General features: G+C 47.3%; 1 protein-coding gene across 4 annotated transcripts in view; it reads left to right on the top strand.

Annotated features, from left to right (window-relative positions):
- LOC125430216 (platelet endothelial cell adhesion molecule-like) overlaps positions 1-26,400 on the top strand; it is an 85,679-nt gene that overhangs the window by 6,298 nt on the left and 52,981 nt on the right. For all 4 annotated transcript variants that reach the window (XM_048492055.1, XM_048492056.1, XM_048492054.1 and 1 more), the window contains exons 4-8: positions 2,222-2,527; positions 11,771-12,037; positions 14,476-14,724; positions 19,045-19,332; positions 23,783-24,064. In XM_048492055.1, coding sequence (XP_048348012.1) covers positions 2,222-2,527; positions 11,771-12,037; positions 14,476-14,724; positions 19,045-19,332; positions 23,783-24,064 — 1,392 coding nt within the window. The remainder of the gene's footprint in view (positions 1-2,221; positions 2,528-11,770; positions 12,038-14,475; positions 14,725-19,044; positions 19,333-23,782; positions 24,065-26,400) is intronic.

Below are 26,400 nucleotides of genomic sequence, written 5' to 3'. Positions count from 1 at the left end.
TTCCTTCCTTCCTTCCTTCCTTCCTTCCTTCCTTCCTTCCTTCCTTCCTTCCTTCCTTCCTTCCTTCCTTCCTTCCTTCCTTCCTTCCTTCCTTCCTTCCTTCCTTCCATGCACGTAGGTAAGGGGGGGTTCTCGGGTTTGAACCCCGCCCAATCATGTCCGAAGCTCCGCCCACCCGTTTGTGAGTTTTAAAAACATTTTAGTGCTTTTTCGGTTTTTGGCCTGCAGGGGGCGCATTGTTTGGGCTAGCAGCACCAAACTTTCAGGGATTGTTTGAGGACTCTCCTAATGATACTACTTTTCGGGTTTGGTGAGGGGTTTGGTTCAAGGAGTCCAACGTGCTGTGGGCTCCCAAAGGGGGTGCCCCCATCCTCCATTGTTTCCAATGGGAGCTAATAGAAGATGGAGGCTACACTTTGAGGGTCCATAACTTTGGACCCCTTGAACCAAACTTCACCAAACCTGGGATGTACTATTGGGAGAGTCTCTTATTGATACCACCCAGGTTTTGTGAAGTTTGGTCCAGGGAGTCCAAAGCTATGGTCTCCCAAAGGGGGTGCCCCCATCCCCCATTGTTTCCAATGGGAGCTAATAGGAGACTGGGCTACACCTTTGAGGGTCCATAACTTTGGACCCCTTGAACCAAACTTCACCAAACCTGGTGGTATCATTAGGAGAGACTCCTAAAGATACCCTGAAAGTTTGGTGCTTCTAGCTCTTTCGTGCACTGATGACAGCACCCAGAACCCCCCAGATTTATCCTTTAAACTAAATCCACCCCTTCGGCATGGATTTAAAGGGAGAATCTGAAGATCCTCAGTTTAGAAGAAGTAGTTTGGATTTATATCCCCTTTCTCTCCTGTAGGAGACTCAAAGGGGCTTACAATCTCCTTGCCCTTCCCCCCTCACAACAAACACTCTATGAGGTGGGTGGGGCTGAGAGAGCTCCGAAAAGCTGTGACTAGCCCAAGGTCACCCAGCTGGTGTGTGTGGGAGTTCACAGGCTAATCTGAATTCCCCAGATAAAGGCTCTCCACAGCTTCAAGTAGCAGAGCAGGGATCAAGCCGGTTCCTCCAGATTAGAATGCACCTGCTCTTAACCACTTTCATACATTGAAAGTGATGCTGTTTTCGAGGTGGGGATAATCCACTCCAAAACAGCATCACTTTCAATGTTGTTCAACTGGGGACCCCCGATTCTCCCTTTAAGGTGGATTTAAAAGGAGAATTTGGGCTCTCTAGTTTAAACACCACTGAAAGTGATGCTGTTAGGGGGTGGATTCCAGCATCACAGCGGCTGCCGGGGCTGGAAACTAAAACTCAGATTTTGCACCAGGCTCCATTTTCCCTCTATGCCTCTGCCCAGAAGGGAGGGGCAGGGAAGGGCAGGGCAGGTAAGTCTGTTATCCCCGACCTCGGAGAGCGCTAGACCAGGGGCGGGGCTTGGGGAGGCGTAGCCATGCCCTAGGGGTGGGTGGGGGTGTGGCCCCAACCCCCAACCCCCCATAAAAATCTATACCAGGGGTAGGGAACCTGCGGCTCTCCAGATGTTCAGGAACTACAATTCCCATCAGCCTCTGTCAGCATGGCCAATTGGCCATGCTGGTAGAAACTGGATAAGGTATTGTGATTCCTAGAGCATCTGAGAGCCGCGCAGGTTCTCTACCCTCTCTATATACCTAATGTCCCTGCTTCCTTCCTTCCTTCCTTCCTTCCTTCCTTCCTTCCTTCCTTCCTTCCTTCCTTCCTTCCTTCCTTCCTTCCTTCCTTCCTTCCTTCCTTCCTTCCTTCCTTCCTTCCTTCCTTCCTTCCTTCCTTCTACTAAAATGCAGTCTTCAGTTAACAAAATACCTCTAGAGTTTGCCAAAAAAGCTTTCTTACTCTTGTTCTACATTCATCCCTCTGTCTTTTTGTACTTTCCCTTGATTTGGTATCTTTCCCACTTAATCCTTTTCTGCAGCTTCTATTTCCCATCACTTCAAGCTTCCACTTTTGACCTTGCTCCATCTTTTCCAATCTTTTCTAATCTACCTTTTCCCCAACCCTAAGTCCCAATTGATTTCATGGGCCCCATATGGCTACTATGAATAACATTTAAAATAAATAGAGATTTGATCTCAAACATCTAAGTTTTTTTTTTAAAAAAAAAAATTGGCCCTCGTATAGCCATGAAACCAAGCATGTTCTGATTAATGGCCAGTGATCGTTTTCTCTTCAAAAGGAATAATGAAGCCAAAACTGACTGTCCAGAAAACACAAGTGACAGAAGGAGAAAATGTTTTGTTACGTTGTGAAGCAATAGGAGAAAATCCTCCTTTTTATTTCACGTTTTATAAAATCCGACCTTCTCCAAGTACTTCCTCGGTACATAAGACTAAGCCTGAACAAACAGAAAACTTTGCAGAGGTGGAATTCCCAGTGGATGAAGGGGACACCGTTTTGTTTTTTGAATGTACCGTCACAGTAGCTTTAGTAAAAGGGTCTGAGACATCAGAACCCAGTAACAGAACAACTGTTGGTGTTGCTGGTAAGTTAGTCTATTTTTATTTTGCTTTATATTGTTATTCCTGTATTTTAAATTCATTTTGTAGTTGCTTATTCTTGTACCCATTAGCTCCGTTGACTAAATATCTTTTTACCCTTTACTATATTGTCATCCATGATTATTATGAGTTCATAAATTGCAGCCATAATTCCTCTGTCTTTTTTTCTAGACTTGGGTAGTAATGACAACTGGAGCCCCTTAAAATTTGTTGTGCAATGCTTTCCCCCTTGAGGCTGGTCATCTGATTTCTTTTTTCTATGAGCCCAGCTCATTCTGCATGATTCAAACTACTAAATGCAGCAAACAACTTACGTACCACATTTTAATCCTGCTTATACGTTCAATCAAGCTCACGGGAAGTGTCCATCGGTCCCTTCCGTTTTACCTTCACAACCCCTTTGTAAAGTTGGTTATACTAAGGCCGTTTTTGCATGGCACAATTACACCAGGGTTGTACTGGGATCATATATACCTGCGCTTTTTTATCCCAGCTTCTGCTTAAGCACGGCTCCCTGCTTCTGCCCAGGAGCAGAGTTAAGACCAGTAGAAAATGCTCCGATTTGGACTTCTGTATTTACTTTGGAAGCATGTTTGAGCATCCCCAGTATCCCGCATTCTGATTGGCTGCTGTTTTTGAGTGGCAGCTGCAAGTACATGTGAGCTTGCCCAGCGTGCCACCTTCTGATTGGCGGTTGTTTTTGAGTAGCAGCTTGAATGAACATCAGGCAGGGAGAACAGGTGATTAGGTGGGAAAAACAAACCGTTCCTGCTCCTGATTGGTTTTTGCACAGTAGCAGGAACAAGCAGGGTCACACCTGGATTTTTAAAAAGAACCCCAGGCTAGGGTAAATATCGTGGGGCAACACTGGGGCAGACCCTGTGCAGATTCAGTAGCCATGCAGAATTCCTGGCTGCACAGGGGTATTTTCCATGCTCACCCTGGGATATTTTGACCGTGCAAAAGTGGCCTAAGAGTGAGATGAAGGGTGCCAGGCCTGCTGCAAGCAGCCCTGGAATGCATGCAAGGCAACTGGCATTCCAAGCTCCCAGTATATCCAGTGGGCTTTCCTCCATCTCCCATTGTTCCCAAAGAGCATTCTTGTCATTCATTTTAGTACATCCCCTCTCAATGCACACCTGGCCATCCCCAGTGTCCCTTGTGACATCCAGGAGCCCCTCCGAGTGCCTGGCAGATGCTGCCACAAATGCTGCCAACATCTCCATGTCCCGGGACAGGTCTCCAGCAGCTCCCACTCAGTTGCCATCTTAGGACCGCAACAAGAGCTTGAAGCTCCTGTCATGCAATTGGAACCAAACAGATAAAAAGACATAGTTATGGCACAAGCTAGATTTTATTGAACTGCAAATCATGGTGGGGTCTAATGGCATAAATTGTTACCCTCCGCATGAGGCCATGGGGAGATGGACTTGAGCCTTCCTGGGCATGGCATGCATCTAAGTGGCATGGAGTTGCAGGTGGAATTTGGAAGGGTTGAGTGGGTGCAAAACTTAGTTCCAGGAGGTGGTCTGGGTCAGCAGAATGAGTAAACTGTGGGGCAGTGGAAATGGCAGTAGCCATATGCAGAGGTCTCCCTGTTGAATCATCACCTGCAGGAAAGCAAAACAGATATGTGTACAGTGGCAATGGCCAGAAGTACCTTGCTGGGGGCAGGCATGTCCACCACTACCCACCAGAGATTCCACTCTGTGGCCCATGGGGCAGAACTCTACTGCAAACCCTTCAGAGGTCCAGGCCAGCACCACCCAAACCATGCTCACCTGTTCTGCATTGAACTACTCAGCGACTGTTTATTTTTATTATTATTATTATTATTATTATTATTATTATTATTATTATTATTATTATTATTATTATTATTATTATTATTATTATTATTATTATTATTATTATTTATTAAACTTGCTATACCGCCCTATCCCCGGAGGGCTCAGGGCGGTGAACAACACAAAATCATACAGAAAACATAAAAATCTTGAAACAAGTACATTCTAAAATAGGGGCCCACGAGACCCATATACCACCCTCTTCCAAACATGAGGAGGGGTCCCAGTGATGTTAGGGGACCCTACTAGTGGGGGGGGAGGGCGGGCATCATGGGCGGCTGGGCTCTCCAAAGGCCTGGTGGGACAATTCGGTTTTACAGGCCCTGCGGAACTCTCCAAGGTCCCGCAGGGCCCGAATAGCTGATGGTAATGTGTTCCACGAGGCCGGTGCCAGAGCTGTAAAGGCCCTGGCCCGTGTGGAGGCCAGCCGCGTCATCGAGGGGCCAGGGATCGTAGATTAAGCCTCTGCGGTTGCAGAGGGACAGGCCATTGAACATATGGGGTAATCACGGTCCCGGAAGGTACGAGGGTCCCGGGCATGGTAAGGCCTTAAAGGTCAACTTACCCACACCTTGAACATGATTCGAATTAGATGGAAGTAACCAATGCAGAGTATGCAACACAGGGGAGATATGTTCACAAAAGGCACCCCCTGTGAGCAACCGGGCCGCCCCATGTTGGACCAATTTCAGTTTCCGGATCAGGCGAAGCAAAGAGCCAGCGATAAAGAGCAAGTTACAATAGTCCAGTCTGGAGGTGACCGTTGCATGGATCACAGTGGCTTATGCTGCTGCACAGGGCTCTGTTCTTGCAAGAGAATGTGTTCAAGGATTGCACGGCAACCTACTCCACTTAGAATGGAGGGACCCCACACACACATACCACAAAAAAGCCACTATCCAGAGGGAAGCCTACCAAAACAATGATCTTAAAGCCCAGTTTGGAGCTGGAAACTTGGGCCTCCTCCCCAGCAGCTCACCAGGAGTATACCCCACACATCAGTCCCCTTGTACACAAGGAGACTTTCCTCACTGACAGAGTTGTACTGGTTTCTATCTAGGTTCACCTCAGTGTATCCGCACTGCAACTGAGCTCAACGTTGTTTTGTCTCAGCCCCCCCCCCCCAGAACTGGGCGACATATCCCCTATCGCAGTTATGAACTACACCTTTCTGCTGGAACAAGGTCGATGCCGCTTCGAAGCTTCGAAGCGCGGACGCATCGAAACGACACCTCATCCGTTCAACCAATCAGGCGCCACTTTTGTGGCATGCGCAGAACGGGAGAGTCGTGGTGGGCATGTAACTGTAAACTGTCAACTGTAAAAACTGTAAAAAAAAAAAGAACGCTCCCGTTTCCCGTGGTAACACAAGCTCCAATCATGATCGAGGAGCGAAACAGGCACCAAGATGATCCCGCCCACATAGCTCGGTTCCAGGGGCAAAGTAAGTTGCTGTGCAGACAGCCTGGAATCGCTCCCCACTGAAGGGAACTGAGTCGACCTTAGCTCCCTTCTGTAGTGCGGAAAGCCCCAAGGGGTCATGGTGCCTGGAGGCACTGCTGGTCAGGTGTGAGAGGTGGCATCACTAGTGCAGTTCCCAACCATGGACAAGGAGAACAGGGATGAAGATTTGGGAACTCTGCTCAGTCCACAGCTGCCCCTTTGGGTCCTGGCTCCAGAGATGGGGTTCTGAATGGGAGAGGTCAACCATAGAGTTGGAACATTTCCTCTACCCTTCAAGTGTTGGTGCAAGTCTTTTGCCACCACCCAAGAGACTCGCTACTCGCTTTAAGACGACATGACAGGGAGATCTGAGTCAGTGCCCCATGCCACAAGCCCTACTTCATGTGTTGTGCAGCATCCTAGCTGAAGGTTTTTAAGGCTAGGGGTGCCATGATTGGATGCTGGGGAGGGGCTTGTCTGCCACTGTGGAGTGAAGCAATTGGTCGTTCTCATAGTCAGAATCCCGATCAGGTCCAAGATTTCTGGGTATGTGTGCACCAGTGAAGACTCTTGGGTGCCTATAAGCTGGGCTGCGTTTTTGATGGCTTCTTTAAATTAGCCAAAGCAGTCTTTTATCAATTGATGTATGCTACAGTTTTTCCCACAGTCTGCTCGTAAGTATGGTGTTGAAAGCTCTTTTAAAGCCTATGAATGCAACATACATTTTACCTCTTGGTGGGAAGGTACATTTTTTGGCTAAATGAGCTAGAGTTAAACAATGGTCTTGAGTGGCAAAGCCCTTCCTAAAGCCTGTTTGTTCCAGTTCTAATATAGTAATGGAAGTTATCCATTCATCTAATTTGAGGTACAGGTATGAAGCGTATAGCTTTGCCACTGTCAAGAGAAAGAAAATGTAGTTTTCTGGATCTGCTTTGGAACCTTTCTTAAAGATTCAAACATTAAAGGGGTGCTTCCCAGGGACGTATGCATAGATTTTTTTATGGGGGGGTTCAGGGGTGGGGCCACACCCCACCCGCCCCTAGGGCATGGCCACACCTCCCCAAGCCCTGCCCCCGGCCTAGCACTTATAAAAGCAGCTCTCCGAGGCCGGGGACAGCAGACTCCCCTGCCCTCCCCTGCCCCCCACCAGCTGGGCTCCCAGCTGGCAGCCAGCAGTTCCTTCTGCCCTCCCCTCTGGGCAGAGGCATAGAGGGAAAATGGAGCCTGGTGCAAAATCTGAGCCCCCCCCCCCCCCGGCAGCCGCTGTGATCCTGGAATCCACCCCCAAACAGCATCACTTTCAGTGGTGTTTAAACTAGAGAGCCCAAATTCTCCTTTTAAATCCACCTTAAAGGGAGAATCTGGGGTCCCCAGTTAAACAACATTGAAAGTGATGCTGTTTGGGGTGGATTATCCCCCACCCTGAAAAAGCATCACTTTCAATGTGGCGTAGTGGTTAAGAGCAGGTGCATTCTAATCTGGAGGAACTTGGTTTGATTCCCTGCTCTGCCACCTGAGCTGTGGAGGCTTATCTGGGGAATTCAGATTAGCCTGGGCACTCCCACACACGCCAGCTGGGTGACCTTGGGCTAGTCACAGCTTTTCGGAGCTCTCTCAGCCCCACCCACCTCACAGGGTGTTTGTTGTGAGGGAGCAAGGGCAAGGAGATTGTAAGCTCCTTTGAGTCTCCTACAGGAGAGAAAGGGGGGATATAAATCCAAACTCTTCTTCTTCTAAACCGAGGACCTCAGATTCTCCCTTTAAATCCATGCCGAAGGGGGTGGATTTAAAAGGAGAATCTGGGGAAATTTGGGGGTGCCTGCTATCAGGGGTGCAATTGTTAAGCTAGAAGCACCAAACTTTCAGGGTATCTTTAGGAGACTCTTCCAATGATACCACCCAGGTTTGGTGAGGTTTGGTTCAGGGGGTCCAAAGTTATGGACCCTCAAAGGTGTAGCCCAATCTCCTATTAGCTCCCATTGAAAACAATGGGATGGGGCACCCCCTTTGGGAGTCCATAACTTTGGACCCCCTGAATCAAACCTCACCAAACCTGGGCAGTATCATCAGGAGAGTCCCCCAAACAATCCCTGAAAGTGTGGTGCTGCTAGCCTAAACAATGCGTCCCCTGCAGGCCAAAAACCGAAAAAACACTAAAATGTTTCTAAAACCCACAAACGGGGAGCGGGGGGCCGAGCTTCAGACATGAATGGGGGGGTTGAACCCGAGAACCCCCCCCCCTTACCTACGTCCTTGCTTCCAAATTGGAGGGATCTTCCCAGAGAGGTTGATCTCAGAGAAGATTTGAGCTAAAATTGTAATCCATCTTGCTGGATTAGTCAGGAATAAGTTATTAGGGACTAGATCCTAATAACTATTATTTCTATCAGAGCTAGCATTGTGTAGTGGTTAAGAGTAAGATTCTGATCTGGAGAACCAGTTTTGACTCCCCACTCCTCCACCTGAGTGGCAGAGGCTTATCTGGTGAATCAGATGTGTTTCTGCACTCCTACATTCCTACTGGCAGCAGCCTTGAGGTAGTCACAGTTCTTGAGAACTCTCTCTCAGCCCCACCTGCCTCCTACAAGGTGTCTGTTGTGGGCAGAGGAAGGGAAAGGATCTTATGGCCCACCTTAGGGTCTTCTTACAGGAGAGAAGGGTGGGGGTATAAATCCAAACAGTTCTTCTTCTTCTTCTTCTTCTTCTTCTTCTTCTTCTTCTTCTTCTTCCTCCGAGGCCGGGGACAGCAGACTCCCACTGCCCTCCCCTGCCCCCCACCAGCTGGAGAGACCGGGCTGGCTGCCAGCAGTTCCTTCTGCCCTCCCCTCTGGGCAGAGGCATAGAGGGAAAATGGAGCCTGGTGCAAAATCTGAGCGCCCACCGGCAGCAGCTGTGATCCTGGAATCCACCCCCAAACAGCATCACTTTCAGTGGTGTTTAAACTAGAGAGCCCAGTACCACTTTGAAGTCCACGCATAAAGGGAGAATCTGGGGTCCCCAGTTAAACAACATTGAAAGTGATGCTGTTTGGGGTGGATTATCCCCCACCCTGAAAAAGCATCACTTTCAATGTGGCGTAGTGGTTAAGAGCAGGTGCATTCTAATCTGGAGGAACTTGGTTTGATTCCCTGCTCTGCCACCTGAGCTGTGGAGGCTTATCTGGGGAATTCAGATTAGCCTGGGCACTCCCACACACGCCAGCTGGGTGACCTTGGGCTAGTCACAGCTTTTCGGAGCTCTCTCAGCCCCACCCACCTCACAGGGTGTTTGTTGTGAGGGAGCAAGGGCAAGGAGATTGTAAGCTCCTTTGAGTCTCCTACAGGAGAGAAAGGGGGATATAAATCCCAACTCTTCTTCTTCTAAACCGAGGACCTGCAGATTACCCTTTAAATCCATGCCCGAAGGGGTGGATTTAAAAGGAGAATCTGGGGAAGCTAAGGGAGTGCCTGCTATCAGGGGTGCAATTGTTAAACTAGAAGCACCAAACTTTTCAGAAGGGTATCTTTAGGAGACTCTTCAATGATACCACCCAGGTTTGGTGAGGTTTTGGATTCAGGAGGTCCAGAGTTATGGAACCCTCAAGGTGTAGCTTAATCTCCTAGTAAGCTCCCATTGAAAGAGACAATGGGATGGGGCACCCACAGGAGTCCTTAACTTTGGACCCCCTGAGCTGACCAAACCTGGGCAGTATCATCAGGAGAGTCCCCCAAACAATCCCTGAAAGTGTGGTGCTACTAGCCTAAACAATGCGCCCCCTGCAGGCCAAAAACTGAAAAAACACTAAAATGTTTCTAAAACCCACAAATGGGGGGCGGAGCTTCGGACATGAATGGGGGGGTTGAACCCGAGAAACCCCCCCCCTTACCTACGTCCTTGCTTCCAAATTGGAGGGATCTTCCCAGAGAGGTTGATCTCAGAGAAGATTTGAGCTAAAATTGTAATCCTTCTTGCTGGATTAGTCAGGAATAAGTTATTAGGGACTAGATCCTAATAACTATTATTTCTATCAGAGCTAGCATTGTGTAGTGGTTAAGAGTAAGATTCTAATCTGGAGAACCGGGTTTGATTCCCCACTCCTCCACCTGAGTGGCAGAGGCTTATCTGGTGAATCAGATGTGTTTCTGCACTCCTACATTCCTGCTGGGCAACCTTGAGCTAGTCACAGTTCTTGAGAACTCTCTCAGCCCCACCTGCCTCACAAGGTGTCTGTTGTGGGCAGAGGAAGGGAAAGGATCTTGTAAGCCACCTTGAGTCTTCTTACAGGAGAGAAGGGTGGGGTATAAATCCAAACAGTTCTTCTTCTTCTTCTTCTTCTTCTTCTTCTTCTTCTTCTTCTTCTTCTTCTTCTTCTTCTTCTTCTTCTTCTTCTTCTTCTTCTTCTTCTTCTTCTTCTTCTTCTTCTTCTTCTTCTTCTTCTTCTTCTTCTTCTTCTTCTCCTTCTCCTTCTCCTTCTCCTTCTCCTTCTCCTTCTCCTTCTCCTTCTCCTTCTCCTCCTCCTCCTCCTCCTCCTCCTCCGCCTCCTCCTCCTCCTCATCATCATCATCATCCAGGCCAGGAGTTTTCCCTGTTTATAGATGCTTGATCATAGATATAACTTTTTTTCTCAGTGATTGCAGGCCAAATAAGGAGGTCAGCAGGGGTCAGTGTACTGTTTTCGGAAGATAATATTTTCAAAAAGAATATCACCCAATCAGGTGCAGAAATACAAAATGGAGAGAAAGGTCTGTTGTTCAAATTCCTGGATGTCAGTGACCAGAAGAGACTGGAGTCTTTGTTTTCAGTTGCCCCATGCTCAAAAGACCCCATGCCCTATGCATTTCCTTCCCTTTTTCTTGCTAACTGTATTGCTGTGTTGAGCTTGAAGGTTCAACAATTCCTTAAGGACTCCCAACGTATTAATCATTTTAAATTCACGATGTTCATGGTGCATATCTTTATTTAGGCATTTACCCTTGCCATCAAATCAACTATTATTTCTATTAGTTTCTTGAATACCCAGGAAGGGGTTAAATATTGCTAATCACTTTATGCTCAAAGCCATTTTTTATTTTTATGATTATTCATCAATAATAGCATTATAAAATAATAACAGATGACTTGGCTGCAAATTAAAAGGCAGTGCTTAATATTTTCCCCACTCTCCAACAATAACTGATAGTTAATAATTAATGTATTAAGCAGCCAGAGGAGAGAACAGAAACAACTAACAGAATGAACGTTTCACAGAACTATGATTTTCAGAACATGAAAATCCATTTTTGGATTTTCAGAAGTATGTGATAATAAAGTCTTGGATGAAAGTCACAGAGAGCAAAACGTTGGGATTATCCTTAAAACTCTTGCTTTTTAAAAAATATAAATTTCAAATGAAAAAAAATCTTGACAAATTGTTTCTGCATGTGTATTAGGCCCTTTTTGCATGACAGCGGAAACGAGCCTCCACCGGCATAAATTATGTTGGTGGAGGCTCCAGGACTATTCGCACCGTAGCATGCGAGCAGTCCCAACTTCCTCCCCAGCCAGAGAGGTGGCTCTGCACTGAGCCGCCTCTCCTCCGGTCCCCTCCACTGACCTCTTCTTCCAACGTCGCTCTGGAGGGCTGCAGGGACCCGCCCACACTGCCCTCTGACCTCCAGGACAGGTTCCTACAGCCCTCCAGAGCAACACTGGAAGAAGAGGTCAGTGGAGGGGACGGGAAAAGCGGCGTCTTCCCAGCAGTGCAGTTCACACCGCGCCAACGGGAAGACGCTGCTTTGCAAAAACCTCGCTCTGGGGCGACCAGGACGGCACTGCTGTCCCTGGGTCGCTGTATTTCGCCCATGTGGAAAGGGCCTCTGAGTGTCTAGTCAAAATTAGCTGTAGGATTTAAAACTACAGAAACCATGTCTTGTAGAGCTTATAATAGTATTTCTTCTGTCTTGACTTATTCTTTTGCAGAACCATTCTCCGTTCCCAATATAACTGTCTATCCGCAGAACGTTGTCGAGGGGGACAATATTGTGATACAGTGTACTACTATCCTAAGTCATTGGCATGAGATTGAAATGATCCTCCAGAAGGACAAAAATATTCTTAATAATTCTAAGGGTGGAGAGTCTGTGTCGTACTCTGCAGTAGCTACCATGGAGAACAGTGGCAATTACACTTGCAAAGTAGAACTCGGGAGAGTATCCAAAACCGTCACAGTGAATGTGGTAGTGGCAGGTGAGTGTTTTCAGTCTCAACTGTGCTAGGTCGGAAGGGAGACACTTCTCTGTGTATGGCCTTAGCATAACTTGTCTTTTCTTTTAAACCTGTAATCTGAAATTCTGGGGAGCTCAGATCAAAGATCTGACTGAAGTATTTCAGAAGCACTGTAGCCACTTTGGCAATGGATCAGCTTGAAGTGGGTGTTATTTGTGATACTTGGATGAAGGATCCCATCTGACCCTTGCAAGCCAGATACTGCCTCAGCTCAGTCTAGCATTGATACTCCTTCAGTTTATATCTGAGATAGAAATGAAACTATGATAGGCACAAGTTACCCTGTCCAAATGACCCTAGCCATAATAATTAGTATTTACCACAGTAATATGTTCCTGAGCTGCAGTGGCGTAGTAGACTGGGATCTGAGCAGCCCAGTTTCAAATCCCAGTTTTACTGTGGAAGCTTGCTGAGTGACCTTGGGGCAGTCACACACTTTCAGCCTGATCTACCCCACAGGATCGTTGTTAGGATGATATGAAGGAGAGGAGAATAATGTAAGTTGGGGGAAAAGGTAGGGTATAAATGAAGTAAATAAAATATATTTGTGTGCGTAGATGGAAATTCAGAAAAATATGGATGCAAACTAGGATCTGATTATGCCCAATGTGTTTGCTGTGTGGTGGGGGTGAATGTCCAGCACAGCAAGATCTTTTATGGGCTTATTTATGGAGCAGCAGTGGCGTAGTAGCTAAGACCAGGTGCATTCTAATCTGGAGGAACCGGGTTTGACTCCCCGCTCTGCCGCTTGAGCTGTGGAGGCTTAGCTGGGGAATTCAGATTAGCCTGCGCACTCCCACACATGCCAGCTGGGTGACCTTGGGCTAGTCACAGCTTTTCAGAGCTCTCTCAGCCCCACCCACCTCACAGGGTGTTTGTTGTGAGGGGGGAAGGGAAAGGAGATTGTTAGCCCCTTTGGGTCTCCTACAGGAGAGAAAGGGAGGATATAAATCCAAACTCTTCTTCTTCTTCTGAGACAAGGTTTTTCCTCAATTGAGATAACAGCTTGTATTTCAAGAGTTCAATATACTTTTAGGGCCTTTTGGTCACTGATCTGAGAACTGACAAACTGACCTGGAATCTGATAAAGGCTGCCAGCATTTTAGTAGCCAAGTATTGAGATCAGTGCTGAATACTTTCTGCCAGAGGAGAATTAGGTGGATTCTGCACAGTAGAAATATAACAGGTTGACGAAGGGCAACCCCATTGAGACCTCAAACGGCAGGTCCCTTGCATGCTACCCCTCCCTCCCTCCTCTCACTCCCTCCCCTTCCCTTGCATGCCATCCTTCCCTCCCCTTCCCCTCCCTCCACTAGGGTGGGTGGGCCATGTCCAGATGCTGGGCCCCCTCCCTCCCCTCCCTTGCATGCTACCCCTCACTCCCTCCCCTTCCCTTGCATGCCATCCCTCCCTCCCCTTCCCCTCCCTCCACTAGGGTGCGTGGGCCATGTCCAGATGCCGGGCCCTCTCCCTCCCCTCCCTTGCATGCTACCCCTCACTCCCTCCCCTTCCCTTGCATGCCATCCCTCCCTCCCCTTCCCCTCCCTCCACTAGGGTGGGTGGGCCATGTCCAGATGCCGGGCCCCCTCCCTCCCCTCCCTTGCATGCCACACCTGCTCTTAACCACCACACCACTGCTGCTCCTAAGATATTGTGGCCAGTTAGGTTTGCCAGTTCCAGGTTGGGAAACTCCTGGAGGTTTGAGGTTGGAGCCTAGAAAGGACGGGGCCCTCTATGGGATACTATGCCATAGAGTTCACCTTCCAAAGCATCAATTTTCTCCAATGCAACTGCTCTCTGTAGTCTAGAGATGAGCTGTAATTCTGGGCGTCCCCAGGCCCCACCTGGAAGTTGGCATCCACAAATCTAAATGAAAAGGTAGAACTTGCTGATTTCCTGAGCCAACGGCCAACTGTATGAACATGTGTAAAGCTAGGTCAGTGGTTCTCAACCTGTGGGTCGCGACCCCTTTAGGGGTCGAACGGCCCTTTCACAGGGGTCCCCGAAGACTCTTTGCATCAGTGTTCTCCATCTGTAAAATGGATTACATGTTAGGGTTGGGGGTCACCACAACATGAGGAACTGTATGAAAGGGTCGCGGCATTAGGAAGGTTGAGAATCTAGGTATTGATTCCCTTCTTGCATTTTCCATTATGTGAACATTATTTGCAATGTGTTTCGGTACCATGTTTGTTTTCTTATTTTAATAACTTTTGAAAACATTCAAAAAGGAGAAAAAAACATTATATTTCCATATCAGAAATGCCATATTCATGAAAGATGACTAGCTGCTATCCTTGAATAATAACTACGCATCTATCATTGAATAATAACTACACATTAGTGATGTGGAAAGCTGTAAATGCATTACCTTTGTGCCCCATCTGTCTCTTTTGCAGAGCTGTTTTCCAAACCAGAACTACACGTTTCTAAAGAAGACCTAGATGAAGGCAACATGTTACAAATGTCCTGTCTAGCTAATAGTTCATTTCCATTGAATGTCTCGCTCATGAAGGATAACACATTCTTGGCACACTCTACTTCCTATGCCTTTATGGCCAACGTCGCTAACAGCGGAGTCTATGATTGCAGGGTGGAGATAAAAGGAATCGTCAAAAAGAGCGACCCTGTACAGATACGTGTTTATTGTGAGTTGATTTATAGATCTCTAAAAGCCTCTTATTTAATCAACAAGGAACTAATCGATGCAGAATGAAGTCTGTGCAAATGTAGAGCGTTGCGTTGATTGCAGCTCTTCGGTGCGTCTGCAGCACAACTGGCTCAGTGAGAGACGTGAACATGATCCAGGATGACGTGACAATGCAGGTGGCCTGATGCAGGCGGTTGGAACTATATAGGCCAGGGGTAGGGAACCTGCGGCTCTCCATGGCCAATTGGCCATGCTGACAGGGGCTGATGGGAATTGTAGTTCCTGAACATCTGGAGAGCCGCAGGTTCCCTACCCCCGATATAGGTTATTCCAGGCTTAAGCAGTGGGGAGGCATATGGGGGAATGTACTTGAGAGACAAGTGGCAAGAGATAGTGAATGTACTTGAGAGACAGAAAATGTACTTGAGAGACAGTGGCAGGAGAAAAGGTGGTGATGCAATCCCATTGACTTGGAACCCACTAATGAGGAGACATCTCTGATGCTGCCTGGCAGAAAGGAGCAAGCAGGCATTTGCAGAGATGCTGTGAGCCCTTCAGAGCACACCAATCGTTTATGCTCTCACAATGCAGTCCCACAGAGAGTTAAGTCCATTTCAATGAGATTAGACTGGGATAACTCTGCAAAGGATTGCAATGTCAGGCCCCTTCTGCACATGTGCAATAGTTAAGGTGACCAGATGGTCACCTTTCCATCCCGGGACGGGGAAGCGGCTGTCTACAAGGGCGACGAAAGCTGGCAAACGCACGCAGAAGCCAGCGGCAGCGGTAGGAGAAGGCAGCCGTTTACCGCAGGCTCTCAGTCAAGAAACAGGGAAGCGCCCCAGAAGACACTGCGGCTGCTGCAGTGCCTTCTGGGGCGCTTCCCTGTTTCCTGACTGGGGAGCGCCGCCGCAAAAGGCAGTGTGCTGCTGGGGCCATTGTCCGTAATCGGGACAATGGCATAAGCCCAGTGGGACGCGGGACACTCTACGCAAAAGCGTGAGTGTCCCGCGAAAATAGGGACGGATGGTCACCCTAGCAATAGTGCACTTTCAATCCACTTTCAATGCACTTTGCAGCTAGATTTTACTGTGCGAAATAGCAAAATCCACTTGCAAACAATTGTGAAAGTGGATTGAAAGTGTATTATTCTGCATGTCTGGAAGGGATCTATGTGATTAGTGGAAGTGAATCCTTTAAGAGAGTTACTCTAAGACCATTCATTTCAATGGGACTAGACTGGGTTAATTGCAAAGAATTGCACTGTCAGTGAGTAATAGAACTGAATGTGACTGTGGGCAACTTACCCCATCTCGTTTTCCCACCTCAGTGACTCATTTTTAGGGGTCTTATTTTCACTCCTGGTTTTTACCGTGAGGTTGTTTGATCTGGTATGCTATTAGAGCTTTTCTTCCTTGCTTAATGTTACAGAAGGCTCTGTGTGTGTGTGTGTGTGTGTGTGTGTGTGTGTGTGTGTCTGTCTGTCTGTCTGTCTGTCTGTCTGTCTGTCTGTCTGTCTGTCTGTCTGTCTGTGTACAATATAGCTCAAATTGTAGATTGTTTACTCTGCCTTTCTCCCACCAGTCTTCTTTGTATTTTTTAATGTGTTATTCTTGTTTGTTTTGAGCCTTTGGGTCAACAAATACCTATCAAAGGGGAGGCTGTGTTTTTTGCATCCTGTACTGTTGGAGGAAACTTTTTCCCCTTGCATATAGTTAAAAGGCAGGGAAGTGAAGTAGGTATAGATTTTTTATGGGGGGGTTCAGGGGTGGGGCCACACCCCCACTCGCCCCTAGGGCATGGCCACACCTCCCCAAGCCCCACCCCCAGCCTAGCGCTTATAAAAGCAGCTCTCCAAGGCTGGGGATGGCAGACTCCCCTGCCCCCCACCAGCTGGGCTCCCAGCCAGCAGCCAGCAGTTCCTTCTGCCCTCCCCTCTGGGCAGAGACATAGAGGGAAAATGGAGCCCGGTGCAAAATCTGAGTCCCCGCCCCCGGGCAGCCGCTGTGATGCTGGAATCCACCCCCAAACAGCATCACTCTTCCAATGATACCACCCACGTTTGGTGAAGTTTGCTTCAGGGGGTCCAAAGTTATGGACCCTCAAAGGTGTAGCCCCCATCTCCTATTAGCTCCCATTGGAAACAATGGGGGCACCCCCTTTGGGACTCCATAGCTTTGGACCCCCTGGCCCAAACTTCACAAAACCTGGGTGTTATCAATAAGAGACTCTCCTGATGATACCCCCCAGGTTTAGTGAAGTTTGCTTCAGGGTGTCCAAAGTTATGGACCATCAAAGGTGTAGCCCCCATCTTCTATTAGCTCCCATTGAAAACAATGGGATGGGGCACCCCCTTTGGGAGTCCATAACTTTGGACTCCCTGAATCAAACCTCACCAAACCTGGGCAGTATCATCAGGAGAGTCCCCCAAACAGTCCCTGAAAGTTTGGTGTTGCTAGCCTAAACAATGCGCCCCCCTGCAGGCCAAAAACTGAAAAAAACACTAAAATGTTTTTAAAACCCACAAATGGGGGGGCGGAGCTTCGGACATGAATGGGGGGGTTGAACCCGAGAACCCCCCCCCTTACTTGCTCTTGAACATGGAAAGTATGCTTTTTCCTCACTGCTGCATAGCCAGGGATCAAATTGGGGATTGAGAAGATTGGCGTGGTTAGATCTTCAAGTGCTGAGTTTGGGGATTCCTAGCAGGCTTGTGTTCTTGCAGAATTTAGTTTAGGTTAGTTTATTAAGTTTGATACTCTGCCTTTTCCCAGCCATAGCCAAACATAGCATAAAACACATAAAATTTGTCATAAAATCAATTTATAGCAATAACGATATTTAAACCACCAAAACATTAAAATACTAGTTTAGCTAACAGAACTCTGGCTTTTTGTAGTCTGTTCCTAAAAACTCAGCCTCAGTTGCTTGATAATATGCAAATAAATGTTTTCCTGCAAAAAGACAAAACAGTAACATATTCTTTTGATCCATTCTAAAGCTGAAGAGTTAGAAGTGGTGTATGGGAGACACTTTACTGAAAAGCAGAATGAGGCAAACTCTAAAACAACCAAGTCATAGATGGGCCCTAAACTCATGTCACTTAAAAAAGCACCTCTTTCCTAAGGACAGCTTTGGGGTTTTTTTCTGATCACATGTTTAAACTTGATATGCAGATGCAATTGCAGTATCTGAAAGTGGCTGTGTTGGTAATTCTCTAGAAGTCAGTTCTCCTTGAGTCTGAAAAATTACTATCAAGTAAGCTTTGAGTTACAGTGGGCATTTTCGCACACACTTTTTATTCTAGAATAAAAGCAAACCGCATTGATTCCTGACCTTTTTGATGCAGTTTCGTCGCTCGATGGCATTCACACATGGCCAGGTAGTCACGCATCTTCTGCCTGCTTCGCAACTCCCGGGTTTCTGCATCGCCCAGGAATGCGAAAGCATAAGCGACCAGCTCTGATGATTGGCTGTCCAGCGCCATCATGGAGAGGCGTGAGGGCCGAGGGCTTCAAATTGCTTCCCATCCCGATTTCCGTGGGCCGGGCTGTTGAGCTACCACCGTGTTAGCGGAATGAAAGCTTGACGAATGAAGTCACCGTGCTGCAAATGTGATTAAAACAACGGTGCCCACGAGAGAACTTGGTAGCTCAAGCTATCAGAAAGCGCGCACACAACCAAAACCAGGGGAGGGGAGGGAGTCGAGTGAGACTCAAAGCCGGAACAATGGGATGTGCAGCAGCAGCAACCCGAGCAAGCCCAATCGCATTCCCCATTGGCTGGATCCAAATTCTGCGTCACACTGTGGGCGTCACCCCTGACTGTCGTTTACTCCAGATTTGTTTCGCACCTAGCCACCAGATTGTGGGGGGAAACCGGTTTTTCCAAGAAAGTTGCAGAAGTATCGAGCGACAGGAAAAATGTGGAACAACGGCTGGAATGTGGCACAGAAGGGGGGTCGGGACACATTTCGGCTTAAGTGTGTGCAAAAAAATGTGGGAAACAGCAACGAACTCACATGCTGGATCTGCAACAAACAGTGTGTGCGAAAACGCCCAGTGTATGTCTATTTGCTGCAGATTTCTGCAGGCCACTAACAATACATTCTGCAAAACTATGCAGGATGCTGGTTTCTGCTTTCCTGAACCTAGAAGTAAATATGGAAGCATGCAGCCTAAGCTGAACTCACGATCAGTACATCTGAATCCACCGAAGTCAATAGGAAGGGTGTAACTCCCCTTAGGATTGTACCATAAATGAAAAGCAAGTTCAGATATTGATAGATTCACTTTCACAGCACTTTCTTCTTTTTCAGCTCCAGTTTCAAAGCCACATCTTTATAGAGCCACCCGCTTCTCGGAGGGAGCTGTGTTGGGACGCCCTTTCCCTTTACGTTGCTATTCTAAGAATGGAACTCTACCTATAACATATACTCTGTACAGAGGAAACATAACCGTCGGCAAAACTGAAGTCAGAAAAGACACGCCAGCAGAGTTTAAGGACAATGCAACTAAGGAGCACATTCAAGGAGAATACAAATGTGAAGCTAAAAATGGCCATTCTCAGAAATCCCAAAGCAGTGGCCTCAATATCACAGTGATAAGTAAGTGTTTCTGATACATACATTGGAGAACATAGTTTTTAAAGCTGCAGAGGCTCTATAGTGAGGAGGACTAAGGTCCCAGGCTGGTCCTCAAAAGCTTTTCATCTGGCCCTGAGTTTCATGCCTGATCCAAAAGACCTGCCTACTCACATGCTCAAGGATTATGTACGGAAATCATTTTCTCCCAAACTGAAACATGGCAGTTCATACATTACAGAACACACACTGGCGAAGGCAGGGGTCTGCAACCTGCGGCTCTCCAGATGTTCATGGACTACAATTGGCCATGCTGGCAGTGGCTGATGGGATTTGTAGTCCATGAACATCTGGAGAGCCACAGGTTACAGATCCCTGGGCTATGGGGTCCATGCCCTATATCAGATATCTCAGTTCAATGTGATTTGCTGAGACTCATTAATATCTGTGTGCTCAGTGATCCATTTGGACCAAGGTCATGTCATACATGGTGAAGGAATCTCAGTATGTCCCCCCCTTCCCATAATGCTATTGTTGTAATATGAAATAGCCTAGGAAGTTCTGTTTGCCCAATGGGATACATGTGTGTTTTCCCAAACAGCACACACACACACCCAGCACTGCTATAGGATGGGAGAATGGCATTGGGACAATAGATGAAACCTGTTCTCCACACACACTATGGTCCTGTATTTGAATCAGTTACCATATACAGTCATACCTCGGGTTTCGCCGGTAATCCGTCCGGGCTGATGCTGCGGCCAAAACCAGCGAGGCCCGAAACCCGAGGGCTATGCCCATTATGCGCGTAATGCTTTCTACTTGCAAAGCAAGCGTAAGCAAATTTACGCCATTTACATAAACGAAACCTGAGGCAACCGGTGAAACCCAAGGTAAAAAAACGGCCAGGAGCAACGGGCAAAACCCGAAACCCGAACGCAACGAAACCGAAGGTATGACTGTACATGGAAATTGGGGGAAACCTGCAACTCACAACTGTCTGGGACATCTTACACCAGGGGTCTGCAACCTGCGACTCCAGAGCCGCATGCGGCTCTTTCAGCCTTATACTGCTGCTCTATGTGGCCTGGAGGTTGGAGAGCAGCGCTAGAAGGAAAGGTGAGTGGAGGGGCCAAACTGGAGGCGGCTCCGTTCATGAGGGCGCCGCTTTTCAAAGTCCCCTCCACTCACCTCTCCTTCCAGCACTGCTCTGGAGGGCTGAAGGGACATGCCCACGCTGCCCTCCAACTGCTGGAGGTTGAAAGGTACCATGGGCGCGTCCCTCCAGAGCAGCTGCCATCCCCCCTCTGCCATCCCCGCAGCCACCATTCCGTTCTGCCCCACAGAGCAGGCAGGCAGAGGGGGGTTCCCTGCCCGGCGCTGCTGCCTCCTGCAGCGCGAGAGGCAGCGGCCCCAGGCTGGCCGCAGACTCCATCCCCCCCTCTGCCCCACGGAGCAGGCAGCTGCCTGCTCCGTCGGGCAGAGAGGGTTTCCCTGTCCAGCGCCTCTGCTTCCCAGCGCTGGAAGGAAAGGTGAGTGGAGGGGCCGAACCGGAGGCAGCTCCGTAGATCTTCGGGGCCATGGAAAATGGGTCCAAATGGCTCTTTGAGTGGTAAAGGTTGCCCACCCCTGTCTTACACAGAATGGGGAGCCCAGACCATACTCAATGAATGTATGAACTGGCATAAAGTCTATTTAGCCCCTTCTCAGCAATCCATACCTTCCCCTTGCCTAGATATAGGGAAATGTTAGTGAACAGCTGAGAGAACTAAAGTCTGTAGTGTTTGGACTGAAGGATAACACAGCCCCTTAGCCTTTGTGACTTGAATCATGGGGGAGGCGAGTCAGTGGGTGGACGACCTGTTGTTAGCCTTTACCTTTTGCTTAGCGGAACCTGCAGCCAAGGTTAAAAATGGCTTGCCAACCAGTTTTCTGTAGTAATGCGGTGGACCAAACAGATCAGCCAGTGAAATTTGCTAGAAGTCCTTTCTTCAGCCCCCTGGCTCTTATCCAGGAAAACCCATCAGTGCAAACTGAGTGCAAACTGAGGCCCCTTCCACACATGCAGAACAATGCACTTTCAATCTAGTGTCTTCTACCACTATCTTCATACGTCTTCTACAACATGGCTGTCTTCTATAACTATCTTCATAGTCAAGTGGAACACAGTAGCTTAGTTCAGTCCTGGCTGCTGTTTCCTTGGCATAGTGCAGGCCAGGACACGAGCCAGGTCTTTGCAGGAGAGGTGGGAAATAGAAGAAGAAGAGTTTGGATTTATATCCCCCCTTTCTCTCCTGCAGGAGACTCAATCTCCTTGCCCTTCCCCCCTCACAACAAACACCCTGTGAGGTGGGTGGGGCTGAGAGAGCTCTGAAAAGCTGTGACTAGCCCAAGGTCACCCAGCTGGCGTGTGTGGGAGTGCACAGGCTAATCTGAATTCCCCAGATCAGCCTCCACAGCTCAGGCGGCAGAGCTGGGAATCAAACCCGGTTCCTCCAGATTAGATACGTGAGCTCTTAACCTCCCACGCCACTGCTGGTTGGTAGGGTTGCTAGTTGGTAGGGTTGCTAGCCTGGGGAGCTCCAGGAATTATGCTCTCCTCCAGTCTAGAGATGAGTTCCCTTGGATAAAATGAATGCTCTGGGGGCACTTCCACACATGCAGAATAATGCCCTTTCAATCCAATTTCACAATTGTTTGCAAGTTGATTTTGCTATTTCCCACAGTAAGATCTATATTATTATTATTGTAGATTTCACAGCTGCATGTTTATTATTATTATTGTTGTTGTTGTTGTTGTTGTTGTTAATAATAATAATAATAATAATAATAATAATAATAATAATAATAATAATAATAATAATAATAATAATAATAATAATAATAATAATAATAATAATAATAATAATGCAGTCCTTTCTTCATAGGGGGAGGGAGGGAGGGAGGGAGGGAGGGAGGGCAGGGGACCCCCTCTTCCTTCCCTCCACGAAAGCAGCTCATATTGTTTGGGGCGGGGAAAGCTCCTGGGTTGGGGGAAGGTGGGCGGGGACGGGATGGAGTGAGTCCTCCCCTTCATCATCATCATCATCATCATCATCATCATCATCATCATCATCATCATCATCATCATCATCATCATCATCATTGTATTTATAGGCCTCCTCACCCCTGAAGGGCTCGCTGCAAAGTGCATTGAAAGTAGATTGAAAGGGCATTATTCTGCATGTGCGGAAGTGCCCTGAAGGGTAAACTATATGCAGTGGTGGGATTCAAATAATTTAACAGTCGGTTGTTTACAAGCACCATTTTAACAACCGATTCTGCCAAAGTGGTGCGAACCGGCTGAATCCCACCACTGACTGTATGGCACTGTACTCCACTGAGGTCTCCGCTGCCAAACCTTCAGGAGTTTCTCAAACTGGATCTGGCAACCCTACCCAACTGGTGGCCAGGGGGACCTGGCAACCCTAGGTAAGGCAATTGCCTTTGAGAGTCAGCCTCGTGTAGGTGGTTAAGATCAGTGGCCTCTAATCCAGAGAACTGGATTTGATTCCCCACTCCTCAACATGAATGGCGGACTCTTATCTGGTGAACGAGGTTTGTTTCCCTTGCCCTCCACATGAAGCCTGCTGGGTGACCTTGGGCCAGTCACAGCTTTCTCAGAACTCCCTCAGCCCCACCTACCTCACAAGGTGTTTGTTGTAGGGATAGAAAGGGAAGGAGTTTGTAAGCTGCTTTGAAACTCCTTACAGGAGAGACCGGAAGGGTATAAATACAAACTCTTCTTAAATTCATAAAGTATTTGCAGCATCTTAATGTTCACAAATGAGCAAATAATGGTAATCCTTATACATAATTGCCTAATGGATGGAACGTCCAATGACAAACCCCAGCCAATGGGTGTGCAGGACTCACTCCATCCCGTCCCCGCCCACCTTCCCCCAACCCAGGAGCTTTCCCCGCCCCAAACAATATGAGCTGCTTTCCTGGAGGGAAGGAAGAGGGGGTCCCCTGCCCTCCCTCCCTCCCTCCCTCCCTCCCCTTCTTGAGCCCATTTTATTTTAATTTAAAATGGGCTTTAGTGCTAGTCATATATATTCTATTGAAAGCAATTACTTGTGTGCTCACGCCGGTTAGAAATTAATTCTCTGAATGCCCTTTTTGTGTATTCCTGCCAGCACAGAAATAATTTGCCAGACACCAAGACTACATTGATTCCTAAGAACGTAAGAACAAGCCAGCTGGATCAGACCAAAGTCCATCTAGTCCAGCTCTCTGCTACTTGCAGTGGCCCACCAGGTGCCTTTGGGAGTTCACATGCAGGATGTGAAAGCAATGGCCTTCTGCGGCTGTTGCTCCCAATTACCTGGTCTGTTGAGGCATTTGCAATCTCAGATCAAGGAGGATCAAGATTGGTAGCCATAAATCGACTTCTAATCTGGTCTAAAGCTGTTTCTTTGCATTTGATCCATAGCACCAGTTTATAACATAAGCCTGGAAAGCCCTTCACGTGGAGACGTGGAAGACGGCCAGGACCTTATCCTGTTTTGCACTGTCACCTCAGGGTCTTTCCCGATTGAGTTCAACTTTTTTAAAGAAAACGAAGCACAGTCCTTGAGTAAGGTGACCAAAAATAAAATCCACACTGCGATTTGGCACAAAACAGGACTTACAAGCCAAGATACAGGGAAGTACTTCTGTGCAGCTGACAACTCTGCGAAAGCACAGCTATGGAGCAATCCAGTAATCGTCAAGGGTAAGTATTGCTCATTGATTTACTGTGGTCGAACCACCGAGGAAATGGATTGTGTGTCTACAGTGTGTTAGAAGGGGTTTCCCTTTAGGGCCCCTTCCACACATGCAGAATAATGCACTTTCAATCTACTTTCAATGCACTTTGTAGCTGGATTTTACTGTGTGAAACTGAAAAATCCACTTGCAAACAGTTGTCAAAGTGGATTGAAAGTGCCTTATTCTGCATGTGCAGAAGGGCCTAAAACAGACAGGATTCCTGCATCTTTCAAACCACAAATTCATTCCAGGCTGATTTAATGGCCATTCCCTTTTCCATTTCCCTGTGTGGGGCCAGGACGGCGTCTCTGGTCCTACACAGCTGAATTAGTTTAAGACTAAGTTAGAAATAAATTCCCAAATAAAAGCAAAAGACATCTGACATCAGAAACAAACAGACAGTTTTTACTTAGCAGAATTTAGAAAGTTACAGAAGGCTTAACCCTTCCGGGTAGCTCTCGAAAGAGTCACACCCAGCATAGGAAGAACCTTAGTTTTTATAGATAAAAGGAATACAGACGTCATACAGTTCATCCCCTTAAGTTCCACGTACATAATCCATACCTCTTTCACGTGCTATAAGCATGTACCTTAAAATCCCATTGGATAGATCTGTCTCCTGGTCACATGAAGACAGCCTCTATTCTACATGTCAGTTTCCTTAGCTCATGCCCCTCTACCCATATGCAAAGGGCTGCAATAAAACTAGCCTGCTGTCTTTCTTGTTTCCAAGAAAAACTTGTTTTTCTAGTTTTCTAAGTTTGCTCCCAGAGAGAGAGATATCCCCTTAGGGTATGCAGCATTCCTTAGGATCATAAAACTTCCCTTTCCCCCAACATGATTCTAACAATTATTCCCTTCGATTCCAATACAGTAGAATTATAGTGAAATACTAATACATGTGAATCTCTCATTATCATTTCTGTGTTCATTTAACTATATAGAAAAACACTTTTTCATTTAACTAATCACATTCATGTAGCTATTCTAACAAAACAAAGTCATAAAATGCATATGTCTGCTGTCACGTTGGCCTTTTAGTGACAAGATCTTAAAGATGTTATCTTTGCTTGCCTGCATAATCACTCACAAGCTTCTAACATTCCTTTGACCTGCTGCAAACATGCAGGCTTCTGGTCACTATACAGAAGCTCCCATTTTGATTCTTCATATCTTTGGTTCATATGAATTTCCATATTCCTTAATCAAATACAATTTATAGACATTCTGATCCGTCCCCACACCTGGATGATAGTTCCCTGGATTCTTGGGTTAACCCTTGACAGCTAAACTGATATGCCAGTACAAGTTTATGTTCCCTAAAACTTCTGTGAAAATTTCATCAGGTGTAGCTTTTGCATGGAAGAGAAAAAGGACATCTAATGGTGTTTGCTTTTCTACATGATTCTGAAAGCTACAGGAACCCTGCCAGTTACAGCTTTTATCACCCTATTATCCAGAAAGTCACATGCAGAGTATGTAAAAGAAATGGGAAAGATATGCCTCTTAGTTCTGTGTGGAACATATGAGCCAATTACCCACTGCTGGCATTCCCCGGCCTCACAGGGCAGCAGCAGAAGTGCTCTTGCGTTCCCTGTGGAAAGCGAGAAGCACGGGCAGGTCAAGAGGAAGCACGTCGGGACAACATTTCTTGCCCTGATGTGCTTCCTGTCCCACCATGCACCAGAGCACCGGAGGGTAATCAGCCATGGTGTTCCTGTGGCCTCTCTGTTCATGTGTGTTTTCTTCCTCCTGGTGATTCCTGGCCCCTCAATGATACGGCTGGCTTCCACTCGGGCCAGAGCCTTTACAGCTCTGGCCCCCGCCTGGTGGAACGCTCTCCCACCAGCTGTTCGGGCTCTGCGGGATCTGGTTGAGTTCCACAGGGCCTGTAAGGGAACCAAGAGGCTGTTCCCACCCGAGGGCCTTTACAGGGGGAGCCCTAGCCGTTGATAGGGGCCCCCTCCCCCCTCTCCTCCCTCTCACCTCCTACTCCCTTATCCCTTAACATCCAAGTGGATCCACCGCCTCATCCCCCCTCTGGGGCTCTGGGTGAACTGAAGCTGGCGCCATCTTGTTTTAATGTTAGTTTAATGCTAAGTTTAATAATGTTGTATTTTTAATAAGATAGGGTTCATTATTAGAGCCATATTAACTTATATTTATTGGATTTTAATTTATTATTGTGCTCTGTTATATGTTGTTCCCCGCCCTGAGCCCTTTGGGGGAGGGCGGTCTATAAACCCAATAAATAAATAAATAAATAAATAAATAAATAAATAAATAAATAAATAAATAAAT

The sequence above is a fragment of the Sphaerodactylus townsendi genome, linkage group LG03 (genome assembly GCF_021028975.2).
Source record: "Sphaerodactylus townsendi isolate TG3544 linkage group LG03, MPM_Stown_v2.3, whole genome shotgun sequence".
In the NCBI taxonomy this organism is placed as follows: Eukaryota; Metazoa; Chordata; class Lepidosauria; order Squamata; family Sphaerodactylidae; genus Sphaerodactylus; species Sphaerodactylus townsendi.
The sequence above is the reverse complement of the archived record's forward strand: the minus strand, read 5'-3'. Positions and strand labels throughout refer to the sequence as shown.